This window comes from Chelonoidis abingdonii, chromosome 8, assembly GCF_003597395.2.
Source record: "Chelonoidis abingdonii isolate Lonesome George chromosome 8, CheloAbing_2.0, whole genome shotgun sequence".
In the NCBI taxonomy this organism is placed as follows: domain Eukaryota; kingdom Metazoa; phylum Chordata; order Testudines; family Testudinidae; genus Chelonoidis; species Chelonoidis abingdonii.
The window spans coordinates 82,888,406-82,904,399 of NC_133776.1; the positions used below are offsets into that span (position 1 = coordinate 82,888,406).

Consider the following 15,994-nt stretch of genomic DNA (forward strand, 5'->3'; position numbering starts at 1 on the left):
ACCTTAGGTCATTCTCAGCTGCAGATGTTAAGGATAGTACAATCCTGTGACTTTGTTTTGACTTCTACCCTCTGGAGACCTGGCCTCCAACCCTAAGCTTAAGTCAAGAGTTTGTGGGTTCCATCCTAGCCTCTGTGTGCATCAGGAAGGAACTACAGAATGTGTTAATGCTGAGAGGTTGGAATTCCATGGTAACAGACTGTTGCAAGTGAGCATGGCGGTGCAGTGGCAGAAATGGAAGTGGTGGGGAAAGGCTTGAAATAGAAAGCACAGCAACCCAGATACACCAAGGATTTAATTTCTCTAAACTTTATTGGCACTGAAGGAAGAACAGGACATGGACTTTAACAAATTCCTCCAAACTAAAGTGTTTTGATACCAAGTTTCTTTCTGTGGTTAGCCATATGGGCCCATGAGTTACCTCACAAGCCCCAAGGGACTGCTGTTTTAATATAACCAAAATAAAAAGTTTGGTCAAAAACCATGTAGACATAATTTACAGCAACAAAATAACAAAGGCAGGCAAACACTTCATAGGATAACCCCCTGAAGAGGATACTCCATATCCAAGTAGTAAACTGGGGGAGGGAGGAGAGAAAAAATTGCTCAATGTATTGTAACAAAAAAAAGTGTGTCTAGAAATCTCACCATAATACTGAAAGCATCTTACATTAATTTCCTTGCAAAATATCATCTCTTTACAATACAGTATACATTTTCAGAGGGCGAGGGGACTATAAACATCTCCTCCTCCCCCCATGACTAATATTTTCTAATTGTGCATAGCTAGAAAGACTGAAATCAAATATCATTAGATACCACTGGAATATAATACTGGTAGGAAAGGGCACAGCTGAAACAACTACACAAGGAGTTAGGTGGACTCACTGGTATGAACTGTTCTATTCCTATATTGGACCATTTGAAATTAGAACGTGACAAACACAGAAGTCATGTCAACATAACACAGGAGTTCAGCAGTGTTCTGTGACTCATCACAACAGAAAGAGGTTTACTTGAACAAACATACTCCAGGCACTGTGCATCTTCTCATTAAGGAAGCTGTTAAAGATGCAATAAAAGACTTAAAGCCAGTAGTTGTCACAGACAGAGCAGAACTGCTGAGAACCAGGTTTAAAGCACCAGAAGTGAAGTTTAATTGTTGTCGGTTCTCTCATTACTGAGACTCACAATCAGTGCCAACAACTCTTCAGTAAAGAAATATGCAAATAAGTTCTGACAAGTTTAACTGCAATTTTATTTGTAACTTTCAAAGCACTGGGGTGTTTTGCGAGTTTTTTTTGGTTGATGGAAAGTTTCCCTCTCCTCACTCCTAAAGGCACATTGTGTCTGGGGACAAAAGTGCTTCAAAAATGCATGTACTGGACATTTGGAAGGACCTACATTAAGGTTATGCTACCAACAGAGGTCCACTTGATCAGTGTTTGCAGGGATCTCTATGCAAACAAACAGATACTGCTTCTCTAAAAATCACTCATACAGATGTGGTGATTTCAAGCAGCACAAGAGATTCCTGAAGAAATACTGCCGGCTTGTATTAACACTGACTTTCTGGCAATCTTCTCTCCACATCACTAACACTCCACTGGACCACTTCTAGTTTGCCTTAGAAGGGGTTTGAGTTTTGAGGAGCTCTAGTGTAAGTTTTCAGGTATTTTCTTTATACCACCAATAATGGTGATACTATATGGATGAGAAGGCGGTGGGAAGCTCCCACAGGGCTGAAGCTTGGCATGTTCCAAAATCTATGCAACAAGAACATACTACCAGCCAGGCTGAAGGCTGCAAATTTAAGTAGCAACAGTCTTAAGCTAAGATGTGAAGAGCAGGGGAGAGGGGGAGTCCATTTAGATGGATTTGAATTTTAAAAGGGCTCTTCTAAAACTGGAGCATTTTCCCCTCATTTTCTTCTATAAAGAATTAAAGGCCATGTCCAAGTCAACCCTGAACATACATGGTTCTTTCCTGCCAAGTGTACACTGAATCTTCCCTATAACAGACAGGAATGCATAACAAGTCCATTTGGATGACTCATTTGTTCTCCTGTCCAACAAGTGACAGTAAAACAGTAACAGCTAGCTCAGGACCAAGTCACCTCATCACTAGGGACAGAAACTTCTGTTCTCAGGGCCACAGACAAAAAGGACACAATATCATTCCAAGGAGAGGACAGATTTGAGTTAGAAATTAAGTGTGCTGCTATCATGTGACAATTAAGTTGTCAATAGAAAAAGAGGATTCTACTTAGGACAGACAGCTAGCAAGGTATCTTCTCTTCCCAACCAGAAGAGATGGCAGGAAGGGATGAAGGCACTGACCTGCAACAGATGAATCAGATGTGAAATGAAAAGCCTTAGGTCACTGAGTATTTGCGGGCCCCAGCTGCTGGTCATTTTTCCTAGTTTAAACTAAAGACCTTATTAAAACCCTAAACTACAATATGCATCTGTGCACAAGTCATAAGGCACCAATGATTTATGGTGAAAAGGCCTTTTCTGGAAGTTATCTGCATGAGAAGAATAAATGCATCATACTCAGTCATGATTTTTGGTGGCTACATTTTAATTTGGTAAGAACTACTTAGTTTTTAAGTCTCTCCCTGCCTTCCCCCTCACATATTTGCCTATTCCTTTAGAATTCTAGTTTGGGGTCACTAGTGGAAGTTAAAGCCCCTCCAACAGTCTCTGCTACTGCCTGTCAATGGCACAACAAATGGCAATGAACAAGAATTACTGTGGAGGAGGAACCCCTCTCCTCGCTGACTAGGTAATTTACTGCTCCAAAACAAGTTACTTTAATGGAAACGTCCAGATCACTCCAAAGGACTCAGGAATAGAAAACTAAAAGTTTCATAACTAAAAAGAAGTCTGATGGATCCCTCAAGAAATTTTAACACTGACAGTTCAGATGATCTGTTTGCCTTGCTCAAATTTGGAGAGCAGAAAAAGCTTTGGTCTTTTACAAACAACATTTATACTTTACTTCCAACCCTTACTTTTCAAGCAAACCTTCTTTCCCAACACCCCCCCCCCAACTCAATTAAAACCAAACCCTTGCATTAAAGCAGCGATCTATCCCCTAGCTACTCAGTTCTAATACTGAAGTACTGTTTTAAGGCATGTGTGTCAGACTGCTGACTTTCACCATATGTAACTCAGTGGAAGTGTCTGGTTGCATCTCCTCCCAGTGGACCCAGAGAGCAATGCAATTGTTTCAGTGAACAGTACAAAGCCATGTGCAATTGAGACTCTACCCAGCTAAGCAAAAACCAATTTCAGATTTGGAGTCCCCACCCTGCCCAAGACAACATGGATATTTTGTTTGTTCCTCCGTTGCTGAACTGCAGAGACTGCACGAAACTCGATAAATAAAGACCATGGTCACTCTTCTGTAGTGGTTCCAGCGCAGCACGATTACACGTGAATGATGGGAGAGGACAAGAAAGAGGGGACAGCAGGTGCAAGAGAGTTTACATGGACTCAAACTCATCAATGCGCTGCTTAGTATTGCCCTGCCGGATCTGGCGGAGGGTCTTGTACTTGTCACGGCCCTGCCGCATGTTCTCAGCGTGGATCATGTCATTGGCTGTCTTCTTGGTTTCATCCCGGGCATTTGCCAGCTCTGAGGTAAGAGCCTATAGATGGAGAAAGACAGAAGTAGGGTTACAAGCCAGCACATGCAGCAGTGCTGAGCTGTAGGATCAGCAAGAGGTAAAGTAGGCCTTAGACCCAAAAGATCACTATCCTTTGAGATGAAAAACCCTGTGCCTACCTAATCTGGTATTTTCTCACCCCCAATATTTTCAGTGTGGGAAGTGTGATGACATCACACCCTTTGCTCACAAGTCTAGGTTTCATCTAGTGTATGAAGTAGCCTGGACTAAAGTTAGGCATAACATTACATAGGAAAAAGATGAAAACTCCAAAAAGGTGTGCCCCCTGGGGCTCTCTAGCAAGGGATTTTTCCCATGGCGTGGGGGGTTGAGTTGGAGAGGGAGAACAACGGCAAGATTTAAAAATGATATTTATTTAAATAGTGAACAAAATGGCAAACCCCTTGCCATTAGAAAGGCACTGCAGATTCCAGCCACTTTTCTAGCATCGCCACAGCACAATGCAGTAATATTTCTGCCTTGATCTGCAGGTGAAGAAGCCTAGACAGCCAGTAAGTGAGTCACAGCTGGACACAGAGCACCACTTGTTCGTTCACCACCACTAAACAGACACCACCCAGCAGACTGCAGTTCAGTGTAGGTACTGGACAGATAGGACAGGGTTTCCCTGAGCTGCTCTCAAAAAGGCGCTTCAAACCTGCCTTTGAGAGACCGTTACTGGGGCTGAGCAGTGCAATTCAGTAGTCAGCCAACAGGGCAGCAGACTGGCATGGACACCTGCTTGACAGGAACTGAACCAAGTCCTTCATCCTGTTCCAGACAGCACTGAACAGCTGTCAGATGGCCAGCAGGATTCAAGTGGGTAGAATATCTTGACAGATGCTTTTCTTTGCAATACACAAGTACACTTCACTGGCAAGAGGTTTGAATGGTTATTGGATGGGAGTGGGCGGGAGAGGGGCAAGCTTCTCCCCCACTCTCCCTACGTCTTGCTATGTATTGAATTGATGAGATTGTGGCACCTACTCCTCAGTAGATGCATTTAGTCCCCACTACAGCTGCCCGAGCATGGCAGGCAAGAAGGAAACAGCAGCCCAGAAGCAGCAGATATCCCCGACCCCACCCCTGGCATTACCTTCAAGTGTTTCTGAACCCGTTCGTTCTTCTCCGCCTCAGTGGTGCGATCCTCCTCGCTGCGGTCCTTGATGGTGGCATCTGCCTTCAGTTCAGCACTGGCCTCCGCAGCGCTCTCATCCTGTTCATCATCATGCTCATTCTCAGACTGCATGGGTTCGGTGACATGAGGAGTGCTCATGGCAGTCTTCAGTTCCTCTTTGGTCTTCTCTAGGTCCTCCTGCACTGTCTGAGCCTGCAGAAGGGCAACATCCCTCAGTGGGTTAGTGGGAAAGAGAACCCATTTCAAAGGCTTTCCTTATAGTCCAAGGGACCCAAAAGAGGGAATATCTGTGTTCAGATGTCTCTTTCAGAATGTCCATAACCCCTTTGGGTGAAGCGCTTTCAAGTGAGACTTCATAGGCTGTCCAGGCACTATCATACACTAGTGGAGCTAGAATACGGTCAACCACCTCAGAGTTTTGATAGGGGAGTTGTATCTTATCTGTAGTAACTAAAGGCAACTTAGATAATCTGGGCAGCCATCTGTGTACAAGTACTGCAGAGTTAGGCGTGTGCAGATGTGCATATATTTGTATGCATTTTAGGTATTCAGATACCCAACCTGCACCTGTAAATCCTGCACTGTGTATACTCATACTTTAAAACAGCCCTGGGCATCTGCAACTACACAGTCTGCACACAAATTAGGCATGAATAAGTGTGTAAGTGCATCCATCTTTTTTAAGTCTGCCCACAGGATAATTCCCATGTCTGTCCATTTAAGTTGCAAGATGGACATTTTCTGCATATTCTTTTGAACAACTTCACTTTAGGAACACTGAATGAATCTGGAGCTGCGTGCAACTACTGGATTTTACCTGCATAAGTCACTCTCACCACTTTTTGATCCAAAAACTGGTTCTAGCAAGGTGAACTAGGAAATAACTGGTAAATTGATAACTGGAGCTTTACCACACATTGGCTTCCCTCCTTTCTGCTGAAGAGTGTTCTGAGTCTTATTTTAAAGAGCTCTCTGCATGGTAAAGGACTTGTGGTTTGGGTCATACAATTAATTGCATGACATGGTCAGAGAGTCAGGCCAGTCTACAGTAAGAAGAGGAATACTGTGCTAAGGCCAAAAGCTATACTTTTGTATTTAGGCTCCACTGATACCTTCTGTTGCCACTCCAAGGCTTCACTCTCCTTTTTCTGCCTGGCCATTTCCAGCTGTGCGATTCTGGATGTGAGTTCTGACATCTCAGCTGCCTGTGGAAGTAATAGGGTATTTTTAATAGGAGAGAAAGCCAATTCCCTTTTGATATTAGGCCCCTAAAGCCCCAGGAACCTGCAAGTTCTATTTCCACACTAATAAGAGGACTAGAACCAAAGGGGAAGGGTTGTGGGGTTCTTTTGGTGCCAGACAGATTTCCAGGGATGCAAGGGAAAGACACCTAGAGCCACTTATGGCTACATTGTTAGTTGCCTTATGCCCACCTTGTAACTGTGGGTCTTGGCTTGGTCTTTTCCTCCTTCTCTTCCCTTAACTTTAAGGTTCTAAAACAAGGCCATGAAGTTGCTCTCTCAGTACCCAGCTTGACTAGTTCGCACATATATGGACGTTACTGGAAGGTATTCTCCATCAATCACTACATACAAAAAGCAGCTCAAATAGAGCCCACAGTAAAACACCAGCATTTTTCAGAAAATGCAATTAAGTTTCTTTAAGTAGTAGCTTATGGCCCTATTACAGCTACAACGACTAGACTACATAACTCACCCAGTTTTGAGGCCGAAGGTCTAGAACTGCAGTAAAACTATTCCCCCACTGCTAAACGTTCAGGAAAGCTGCTTACCAGCTGCTCCTGGGTCTTTTTCTGATCATGGGATGCTTTCAGCAGGGCTTCCTTTGCCTCCTCTGCCTCTCTGCGTTCCTTAGCCAGCTTCTCTGCTTCTTCCTGGGCTCGTTTCCTTTCCTGCTCTAGCTCCAGTGCCCTGCGGGTCTGTTCTTCCAATTCTGAAGTGAGGACACAAAGTATGAGGAAAAGATAGTCTTTCTGATCCTCCAAGCGCAGAATCCATGCAGGAAAGCAAGCTTCCTTCCCCCATGACATACACTTGCCCTTCATTCCCAACACAGAAATGTGGGTAAACAAGTGGGAGTAAATATTGGTGAACAGGTTAGAAATATATTGCATAGACAGTCTGGTTTTGCATTGTCCTACCCCAAAATTACATCTTTTTTTAAAGTTAGCTTCAAATACCATCTGGTTACCATTGGTTGGAACCATTTGTCTCTAAAAAGCACCAGACAACTCAAGCTCCTGTTTTGCGTTAATTAAACCAAGCAGCAAATATACAGCAACATGCTTTGGCCACACCACATTTACCATCATTTGAGGTGGTAAGAGTTCAGGAAAAGGACAGGAAAGCCATCTGTGGTGAAGTATCTTGCACCTCCCCCCTTAGGTAACACAGGGAAAAAAAAAAAAAGTCTATCAGCACCAACTGAACCAGAGCACCATGTGATTATGCAGCTCATGGAAGTAAGTTGGTTGGTGGAGTAGGTAATTGTGGAATTTTTTTTTTATTTTTTTTCCCCAAATGAAGGCCCTATAGAACCAGACTATTCTAGTCTCTCCCAACGCACATTTCCTAATACCTAGTTGAGCTTTCTTGGTTTGCTCCTCAATTTGTCTGAGTCGTTCCATCAGCTCTTCCTTCTCACGCTCAATCTTCTCTTTCTCCTTTTCTGCCAGTTCCCTCTTTTTCTTCTCATTCTCCAGCAGAGCTCTGATTTGGGAAAAGTTACAGTACAGCAGTTAAATCTAAACCACAATTCGAAGATCTCAGTGCTTTATAATAGCAGACCTGTGAGCATGTAAGCAGCAAATGACTTAGAGACACGAGATGGGTGAAGTAATGTCTTTCATTGAACCAACTTCCATTGGGGGATGGGGACACCCCCCCCTCTTCTTCCAGCCCTGGGATTGACACTGACAACCACTGCAAACAGTGAACTGTGTCAGGTAGGTTCTCATTTGTAGAAGATAAACAGGGCTGTCGCTTGACCTGTGTAGGTCACCTATTTGGACAATCCAGACTAATTTGAAATGTTGACTCTACAGACTATATTAAGATTCAGAATCATGATATTGATATGAATAGGCCTGAAACGCTTTGAGCTGCCCAAGGCAGTCCAACACAGGGTCATATTTATAAGGAATGCCCTCTACATCATCTCTTCAGGTTCATTTCTGCTCCAGTAAACCTACTTTAATCAGTCTAACAGTGGACTCAAAAACAAACACTAGTTACTCAGAGCCCTGCAGTACCCACCTCTCCATCTGTTTTTGATGCTTCTCTTCCCGAGCCTGTGCCTTCATCTGCTGCACCTCAATGGTGTCTGGTTTACGTCTGCGCATATAGAGCTCATGGTTCCCCATGCACAGTGCCAGGATTCGCTTGTTAATCCGTAATCGTGGGGCATAGAATACAAAGTCCTTGGGACAGATGGGAGACCGCGTTAGACTCATCGCTCCCCAAGCATGCGCCAAACAACTCTGTATCCAATAACAGCCTTGCACATAAAAGAAATGTCAAGTGTCTGAGGGAGCCCATTACCAGTAATAAAAATGGATTTCAAACACCTATACCCAGCACAGACAGGTGCCTGATGACATGGGTCAGGTGCCTTGAATTAGCAGCACTAAACAGTTGGTTTAGATTATGAAGATTGACAGATCTCGTACAGCTGTATCTGCACAAGCACATTTTGGAGATTACAAGGAGACTATATAGTTGTCAGTTTTCCTGGGATTCCCAGTGATGGTGCAGTTCAAGTCTCTGGCCTCAGAAAATCTTCAGGGCTTATGTTCTGCCTAGTGCATACTGGAACTGGATTTTCAGTTGTGCGGATATGCATGCAGTGCAGAAATACTCAAAACTCAGTTAAAGCATTCCTCTATCAAGCCTCAGTGTCTGGTTTTAAGGAAGAGTTTCTACATTCTGAGACATTCTACAAGTTGTTAGGATCATATAAAGGTGAACCACAAGGTCTCACACCCTTACTCCTTCTATTCAACTAGGATTGTAATGTTCTGGCTGACATGTGAAATAGAAGGTTTCCTCTTATGCCACAAAAGGGGAAGAAAAAATGCATCTTCATTTTGTGAATGAGGTACAACAGCTGCAAGGTGGTTTCCAAATAGCAGTAACTCCATCCAGGGAAAGAAAGATATAAATAGGTATATGGGCAAGCCAAGGAGCTACAGCTTGATTTCATTTTCTCCAGTATTGCAGAGATTAGAAATGTATTCTACTTTGGATTTTTCCAGAGTGAATGAGATTTGTTTGGGTTATCAGAAATAGTAAGATTCTTCAGTGCACATCAACAGGGAAGAAAATTACTGCTGAGTTCTCACCTCGATGTAAGGCAGCTGGTCATCAAATCAGAAGTGGACAACTACATACAATAGCCATTGTATAAACCCCCTTCCCATGCCAACCCATCTACCCACATACTATTAAGCCTGCTCTGCAATGCTTGAGGTATTACTTTGGCAATATGTGGATGCCTTATGATGCCAACAGAAGGTTCTAGAATTGACTAGATTGGTAGTATTTAAATGTGTAAAAGATGTTTAGCCCAATTCTATGTATAAAACGCTAAAGACTTATGTCTGAGCACTGTTTCTTACTGGTGCTTTCTTGTCAATGGGCTTGATAACAAACTTCTTATCATTGAATGAAATATTCCTGATCTCACTCCAAGGGAATCCAATTTTTGGTGTTAACCTGCAATAATACAGAAAGAAGTTTTTAGTAGATGTTACCCCAAGCTGTCTCAAATTCTTAGTCTAGAACACTGCGCTGGAAATCTCAAACTGGCTCTTAGTATTTCAGTAATTCCCAGTTCCAGCCGACGCCAGAAACAAGAGTGAAGAGGTATGTAAAAAACAAAATACAAGAACAGGAGTTGACAGCTTTTCAACCCTTCTCCCCGGTTAGAGAAAGTAAGGCCAGGTCTACACTACAACTTATCTGTGAAAAATCCACACTCGAACAACATAGTTATACCAGCCTAACCCCTGGTACAGGCCATATGGTGTCAGCAGGACAACTTCTCCTGTTGACATAGCTACTGCCTCTTGGAGGTGGATTAACTACGCTGGCAGGAGCAGCTCTCCCACTGTCTTCACTTAGTTGTTAGAGTGGCACAGCCGCAACATTTTCAGCTTAGACCTTCCTTAAGATCTGAAAGCTCAGTCTTTAACCAAACCCCATTCAATGGGATTTGATCAATGCCTAATTTCAGTTTCTTGGTCTGTCTACCCTATGATAGTGAACAGCTGTACTTATGCAGGAGATCCAGAGTACTGAATCATAAGGTTTATCACCAAGAGCCACGAGGATGTGGTTGGAGGAGGAGGAGTTTGCAGACCGCAAATAGCATCATCCCAACAAACTGAACCACCCTCCTGTGTAGCTGAGTGAGAAACAGCTATCTGGTCCAAAAACTTGATTCTTCAAAGTATTCCTTTGCTTTGGAGAAGGAAGTTTGTGTGTTAGCTCCATCTGCACTGTGGAATGAAGGGTCACAAGAGAGGAGGCAGTGAACTGAGAGATGCCCTTTTGTTACCTGTCATTCTGCTCATAAATGTTGAGTCCAAGAGCATCAACACCTAGCCAGAGTTCAGAGCCCTTTTTATTCTTAATGCTGAAGTAGTTCACGCCGTACATTTCCAGATCCTGTGCAATTTTCAGATACTCCAAGATGGCATCTTCCCTAAAACATGCAAAGGAGAGCAGATATTCACATTTGAAACCAGATAAGCCAAAAATAGAGAATTTACTGCCTTGTTGCCATTAACCAATCGACTAGTCTAACACCTCAGAGCATGACAATGCAGAGAGGATTTTTTAAACTACGGGCTGGGCAAAAGCCAGAGGAGCATATGGTTCAGGTGGGATGTTTCCATTAGAGGGGGAACTTTACATTCTAGTAAAGAGATAGGAAAGAAGCTGGTAAAGCAGATGAGGGAGGTAGTGAGAATTAAGCAAAATGTTTTTAAAAAAGTCTCATTTAAACACATGAAGGCAAGCAATTGAACATTGACAATATAATAGTGCTTACATACACACATGCTAGCAGTCTAATACTAATATGGATGAACTAGAGTGCCTGGCATTACATGAGGATACTGATATAGTAGTGGAAACTTGGTAGAAGGATAATTAGTGGGACCCAGTAATACCAAGGTACAAAATATAGGAATGAAAGTAGGTCATACTGGTGTGGCAGTGACACAGTATGACAGAGTCAAAGTAAAAATCCTCAAATGAATCAAACTGTCTCCACTGAGATTCTATGGTAAATTCCATGCCTGAACACCACGAGGCTACCAGCAGGAATACAACGCCCATCTCCTGACCATGATGATTACATGCTTAGGGAGATTAGAGATGCTACAAAAGGCTGGAAACAACAACACTGGGTGATTTCAACTATCCCCATGACTAGGCATGTGTCACCTCAGGAAGAGTTGCAGAGACACAATTTCTAGACATAGTAAAGGACTGTTTCTTGGAGCAGCTGGTCCTGAAACCCAGGAGTTCTCAACCTTTTCTTTCTGAGCCCCCCCCATGCCCCCAATATACTACAGGAACCCCACAGTCCATCTGTGCCACAACTAGTTTTCTGCATATAAAAGCCAGGGCCACTATTAGGGGTAGCAAGCAGGGCAGTTAACTGGGGCCGAATGCCATATGTGGCCCCATGAAGCTAAGTTACTGAAGTTTCATCTTCAGCCCCAGGTACCAGGGCCCCAGGCTTCAGCCCCATGAGGGGGGGACTTACTCATTGGAGCCCAGGACAGAAAGCCAAACACTGGCCCTGTTTTGCAGACCCCCTGAAACCTTCTCATGGCCCCATGGTTGAGAACCACTGCTGTAATCCACAAAAGGGAGGGACAATTCTTTAGTCCTAAATTGACCACTGGATCTGGCCAAAGAGGTGACTGATTGTAACTGAAGTAATCAGTAATAGTGACCATAATGTAATTAAGTTGAACATTCTTGGCAGGGACAAGGAATACTAAAACCCCCCCACTATGGTAGCACTTAACTTAAAAAAAAAAAAAGGGGGCGGGGGGGGAGAATGATACAAGCTTCCTCACTTTTGTTAAATGGAAAATAGGGTGAAAAGCCTGCAAGCTGCATGGAAATCATTTAAAACAAACACCTTACAGGATCAAACTAAATGTATACCCCAAATTTAACAAAAAAATTGGATCCAAAAAATGCCACCATGGCTAAACAGAGTAAAGGGGGTGGTTAGAGGCAAAAAAAAATTCCTTAAAAAAAGTTTGGAACTCATCCTACTGACAAATAGAGAAGCATAAACCCCGGCAATCAAGTGTAAAGGCAGGCCAAGAAAGAATTTGAAGAGCAACTAGCTGAAGATATAGAAAGAAAAAGTTTGTTGCCAAGTACATCAGAAGCAGAAACCTGCCAAAGTCAGTGGGGCCACTGGACGACTGACATGCTAAAGGAGCACTCAAGGAAGACAAGGCCATTGTGGAGAAACTAAAAAATTATTTGAAGTCTTCATTGCAGAGGATCTCTGGCAGATCTCCTCACCCAAACCATTCTGAGCAACTGTCCCAGATCAAGGTGTCAATAGCAGTAGTTTTGGAACAAACTGACGAGTTAAACATGACAAATAAGTCATCATGACAAATGGTATTCCCTGAGGATTCTGAAAGGCCTCATGTGCAATTGCAGAACTACTAACTATGGTACATAACCTATTACTTAAATCGGCCTTAAACCAGATGACTAGAGGGTAGTTAAATTAACGCTAAAAACCTTTGACAAGGTCCCTAAACTTCCAGCTGCCAGAAGCTGGGACTGCAAGGTGGATGACTCACTTGAAATTGCCCTGTTCTAGCCATTCTGTCTGAAGCATCTGACAGCGGCCAGTGCCAGCTAATACGGAGGTAGATGGACCATTGGTCTGATCCAGTCTGGGTGTTCTTATAACACAACTATTTAAAAAGTTCAGTTTCACTTGGCTAGCAAGTTTACAATCGCTTTAGCAAATACTGGCTGAGACAGACAAGAGAGTTATTATTGTTCCAGCCATCTTGCTGAAGAATAAGAGGCTTTTGCCCTAGGATGATCTTTTGTTTAGACACAAACCTTATCTACAGGAGGTGAGAACTACCACGTAGTATGACCACACTATTCTAACAGAGTGAGATTGAATCTTGATCAGTTACCTGAGCATTCCCCGATGTTCCTCATGCCACACCTGGATCCTCTCCTCCCATTGGTCTTTATTGAGTTTGTGCTGCTCCAGAACTCTAGAAAGGAAAAAAAGAGCAGCAAGATCCTGTCAGTATGAAAGAAGGGACTACACAGAGACAGGCCACAAGTCTGAGCCTATGCAGTGCTGTCAGTCTAAATGTCTCAATGCACAGTATAACAATGCCAACAGAAATTCTATAGTAAATGCTGGCCTCATTGGCCAGTGTTGACTCTTAGAACATTTAATTGGGTTAAGAAACAATTTGGCCTGATGATGAACAACACTGCCGCATATCCAGACTACAGTGTAATGTGACAGGAGCCCTGAATATTTAGCCAAGTAAGGATATCCAGCTTCTCATTTCTTTTGAGCCATCATACCCATTTATGAATTTTAAGTGCCAAAATTGAACCCCTTTTGCCCTTTGTTCCCCCCTTCTTTCGTTGCTTGAATATCTTCAATTATTCCCAGAAATTTAAGTTTCTACCTGCACTTTTATACTGAGTTACAATGCACTCTTCAAAATGCAAATGCCCAGGGAGAATAGACAGGGGTGCAGGCAATGCAACAGCCTTGCTCTTACAGAAAGATGCTCCCTGGACACCCCATCATAATTAAGAGGATTTAAGAAAACAAGCAAAAAGTCAGAGTCAGTGAAGCTATAGTAAATATAGCACTTGTGCATTTCATGGTGCTGGGAGGTCTGAGGCTGGTGAAGTCTGCATACCTTTGAGGGAGCAGTTTGTCACCAGCAAGATAGCCAGGCTTGTGCAGCTCCTTGTTGAAGTCTCCATGTTTAGATTGGACGGCATAGGAAGCCAGAAGGACAGCAGTCTCTGGAGGGCAATAGATATCATCATTCAAGATGCCCTCCTTCACCTGGAGGAAAAAGAGGCGCTGTGTGATGTCCTGAATCAGCTCCTCTGACACATCCTCTGGGTAGAACTTGGCACGGAACTTGAAGAGCAGCGGGCTTTCCTTGCGCACATCCTGTGCAGTCACCTGGAGTGAGAGATGACACCATCCAGTTTTAGAGCTAGCCTGCCAGCTGAGTTGAACAGTGTGTAATAAGAAGGGAGTGAGAAAGACAGAGGTATGTTCAAAAAAACACCTCCCTTCTGACACACAAATCAGAAAAGCATAAAGTATCCTCCCATTCAGCAATTCATTGGAAACTGAGGAATTGGTCCAGTCTAGCCAAGATTATTTCTCATTTGCTTAGCAGTTGCCAAATGCTATTGTGAACCTATCAGTAAGTCATGCACCACAGTGTTTCCTAGGGATGGCACCATACCAGGAGTCTTATTCACCAGAGGTATTACACATGGATAAAGTCTCTTCCTTGATCCACCACATTAGATCTGCCTGGATAAAGCATGGGATAACTGCAGGCCAGGAACAGCAGATTGGCTAGGTCTACAACACAGATGTGCTAACCATTCTGGAACAGTCAGCACAGACTAGCAAAAAAAGTTTATATATACCAAGGTTCACTATTCAAAGCAGCATACGGAGGATCTGAGCATCCCATTGAGCTGAGGACAAGAGTCCAGAAAAGAATGGTTAAAACAAATGCACTGAATCATCAAGTGTACAAATTGGATAACCTTTTTATTGAGTTTCAGCCACGTTGAGAAGCCCTTGGTGTCCTGGTACTGAAGTCCAAAAAACCAGACCTCTCTCAGCCCAATTGTCTTCACAACCTGGAAGAGAAGATAGAGTGCACCAGTAATTGTCACAGCTGACCGTTCATGGGCTCACTGGTTACCTGGGAATGTGTTGGGGTAGGCAAGTTTAGAAAAGACTCAAATAATCCAGCTTCCACCTGTTGACTATGAGTATTTGGGGCTGGGGGGAGGAACCCACTATCCTTGTGGACTCCCTACACTTCATACCACTTCTACAGAATCTTTTATAAAGAGAAATAAGAGGCATCCCTAAAAAAAGTCTGCCAAATTTGAGGTAGGGTGATGGTAATTAGGGTAGGCCAAATTGAGGCAGGTGGTAACAGAATGCCTTATGCAGCTCTGCTGGTGCAGATCACTACCATCCTGCTGCATCTTCTTACATGCCCCCTCACCTCTCCCTCCCTGAGTGAAGGCTGCCAGTTGTACAATAGTTTTCTGAGTAAGACAAACACCAATAAGAACTAAGCACCTCTCACTCATTTCAGATGCCCCCTAAACCCATCTGAAACAGGACTCCTGCTGGAAAAAAGCTGGAGCATGGAGCAACCCTAAGTTATTGATACACTAAGATTTTGGCACCACAGCAAAGGCCAAGGTTTCCCTTGTATGTAGGTAGATTCCAGAGAGTTTGCAGGTGGGAAACTCTACAGCTTAGACCCCTGGTCTCAGCCTGGATGGCAACAGTGCAAATGCTGAGATACTAGACACTCAAACGAGCAAGGACGACTGCCGCAAGGAGCGATATGTGCTGGTTGGGTAAGGCAATGGCAGATACTACAGGAGTAGACAGCATGTGTCTTGGCTCTAGTTCCAGAACCATTCCTCATTTTTACATGCAAGGGTCGTACTTTTGAGCATACCATGAACCACTCTACTATGGACCAGAGAGTCAGTCCTGTTAACTGCCACATCCCTTAAGATTTGCAATGCATGCTACCTGGTACGTAAATGATGCCTACTCACACGCACCCGCAGTTTAGTCGCTCCACTGAAGTGCACTGCTTTGGGTAAGGCAGCACAACATGCCCCTTAGACAGTGACAAGCCACCAATGCAATAACTAAATCCTGATGCAGGGATCTCTCCTCTGTCATGCACCTAGCACACTTTTGGTGCTATATAAACGAAGACGACTTCACAAAGCTATTGTAGCATTCAGTGTTAGAAGCCTGCCAGAGGTGGAAAACTACTGTGGTAATGCTATTTCCTGTCAGGGGGTGGGGGTTATTTGTGATCATGAACAAATGAG

The 15,994-nt window shown here is 43.5% G+C and overlaps 1 protein-coding gene across 2 annotated transcripts in view; it reads right to left on the minus strand.

Annotated features, from left to right (window-relative positions):
- Window positions 1–293: 293 nt before the first annotated feature.
- The window catches only part of MSN (moesin), a 72,409-nt gene continuing 56,708 nt past the window's right edge, over window positions 294–15,994 (minus strand). For both annotated transcript variants that reach the window (XM_032765921.2, XM_032765922.2), the window contains exons 3-13: window positions 14,666–14,761; window positions 13,786–14,060; window positions 13,030–13,113; window positions 10,389–10,535; window positions 9,448–9,544; window positions 8,087–8,250; window positions 7,410–7,540; window positions 6,604–6,764; window positions 5,924–6,016; window positions 4,770–5,003; window positions 294–3,655 (exon numbers count right to left, since the gene is read on the minus strand). In XM_032765921.2, coding sequence (XP_032621812.1) covers window positions 3,491–3,655; window positions 4,770–5,003; window positions 5,924–6,016; window positions 6,604–6,764; window positions 7,410–7,540; window positions 8,087–8,250; window positions 9,448–9,544; window positions 10,389–10,535; window positions 13,030–13,113; window positions 13,786–14,060; window positions 14,666–14,761 — 1,647 coding nt within the window. In that variant the 3' untranslated portion in view covers window positions 294–3,490. The remainder of the gene's footprint in view (window positions 3,656–4,769; window positions 5,004–5,923; window positions 6,017–6,603; window positions 6,765–7,409; window positions 7,541–8,086; window positions 8,251–9,447; window positions 9,545–10,388; window positions 10,536–13,029; window positions 13,114–13,785; window positions 14,061–14,665; window positions 14,762–15,994) is intronic.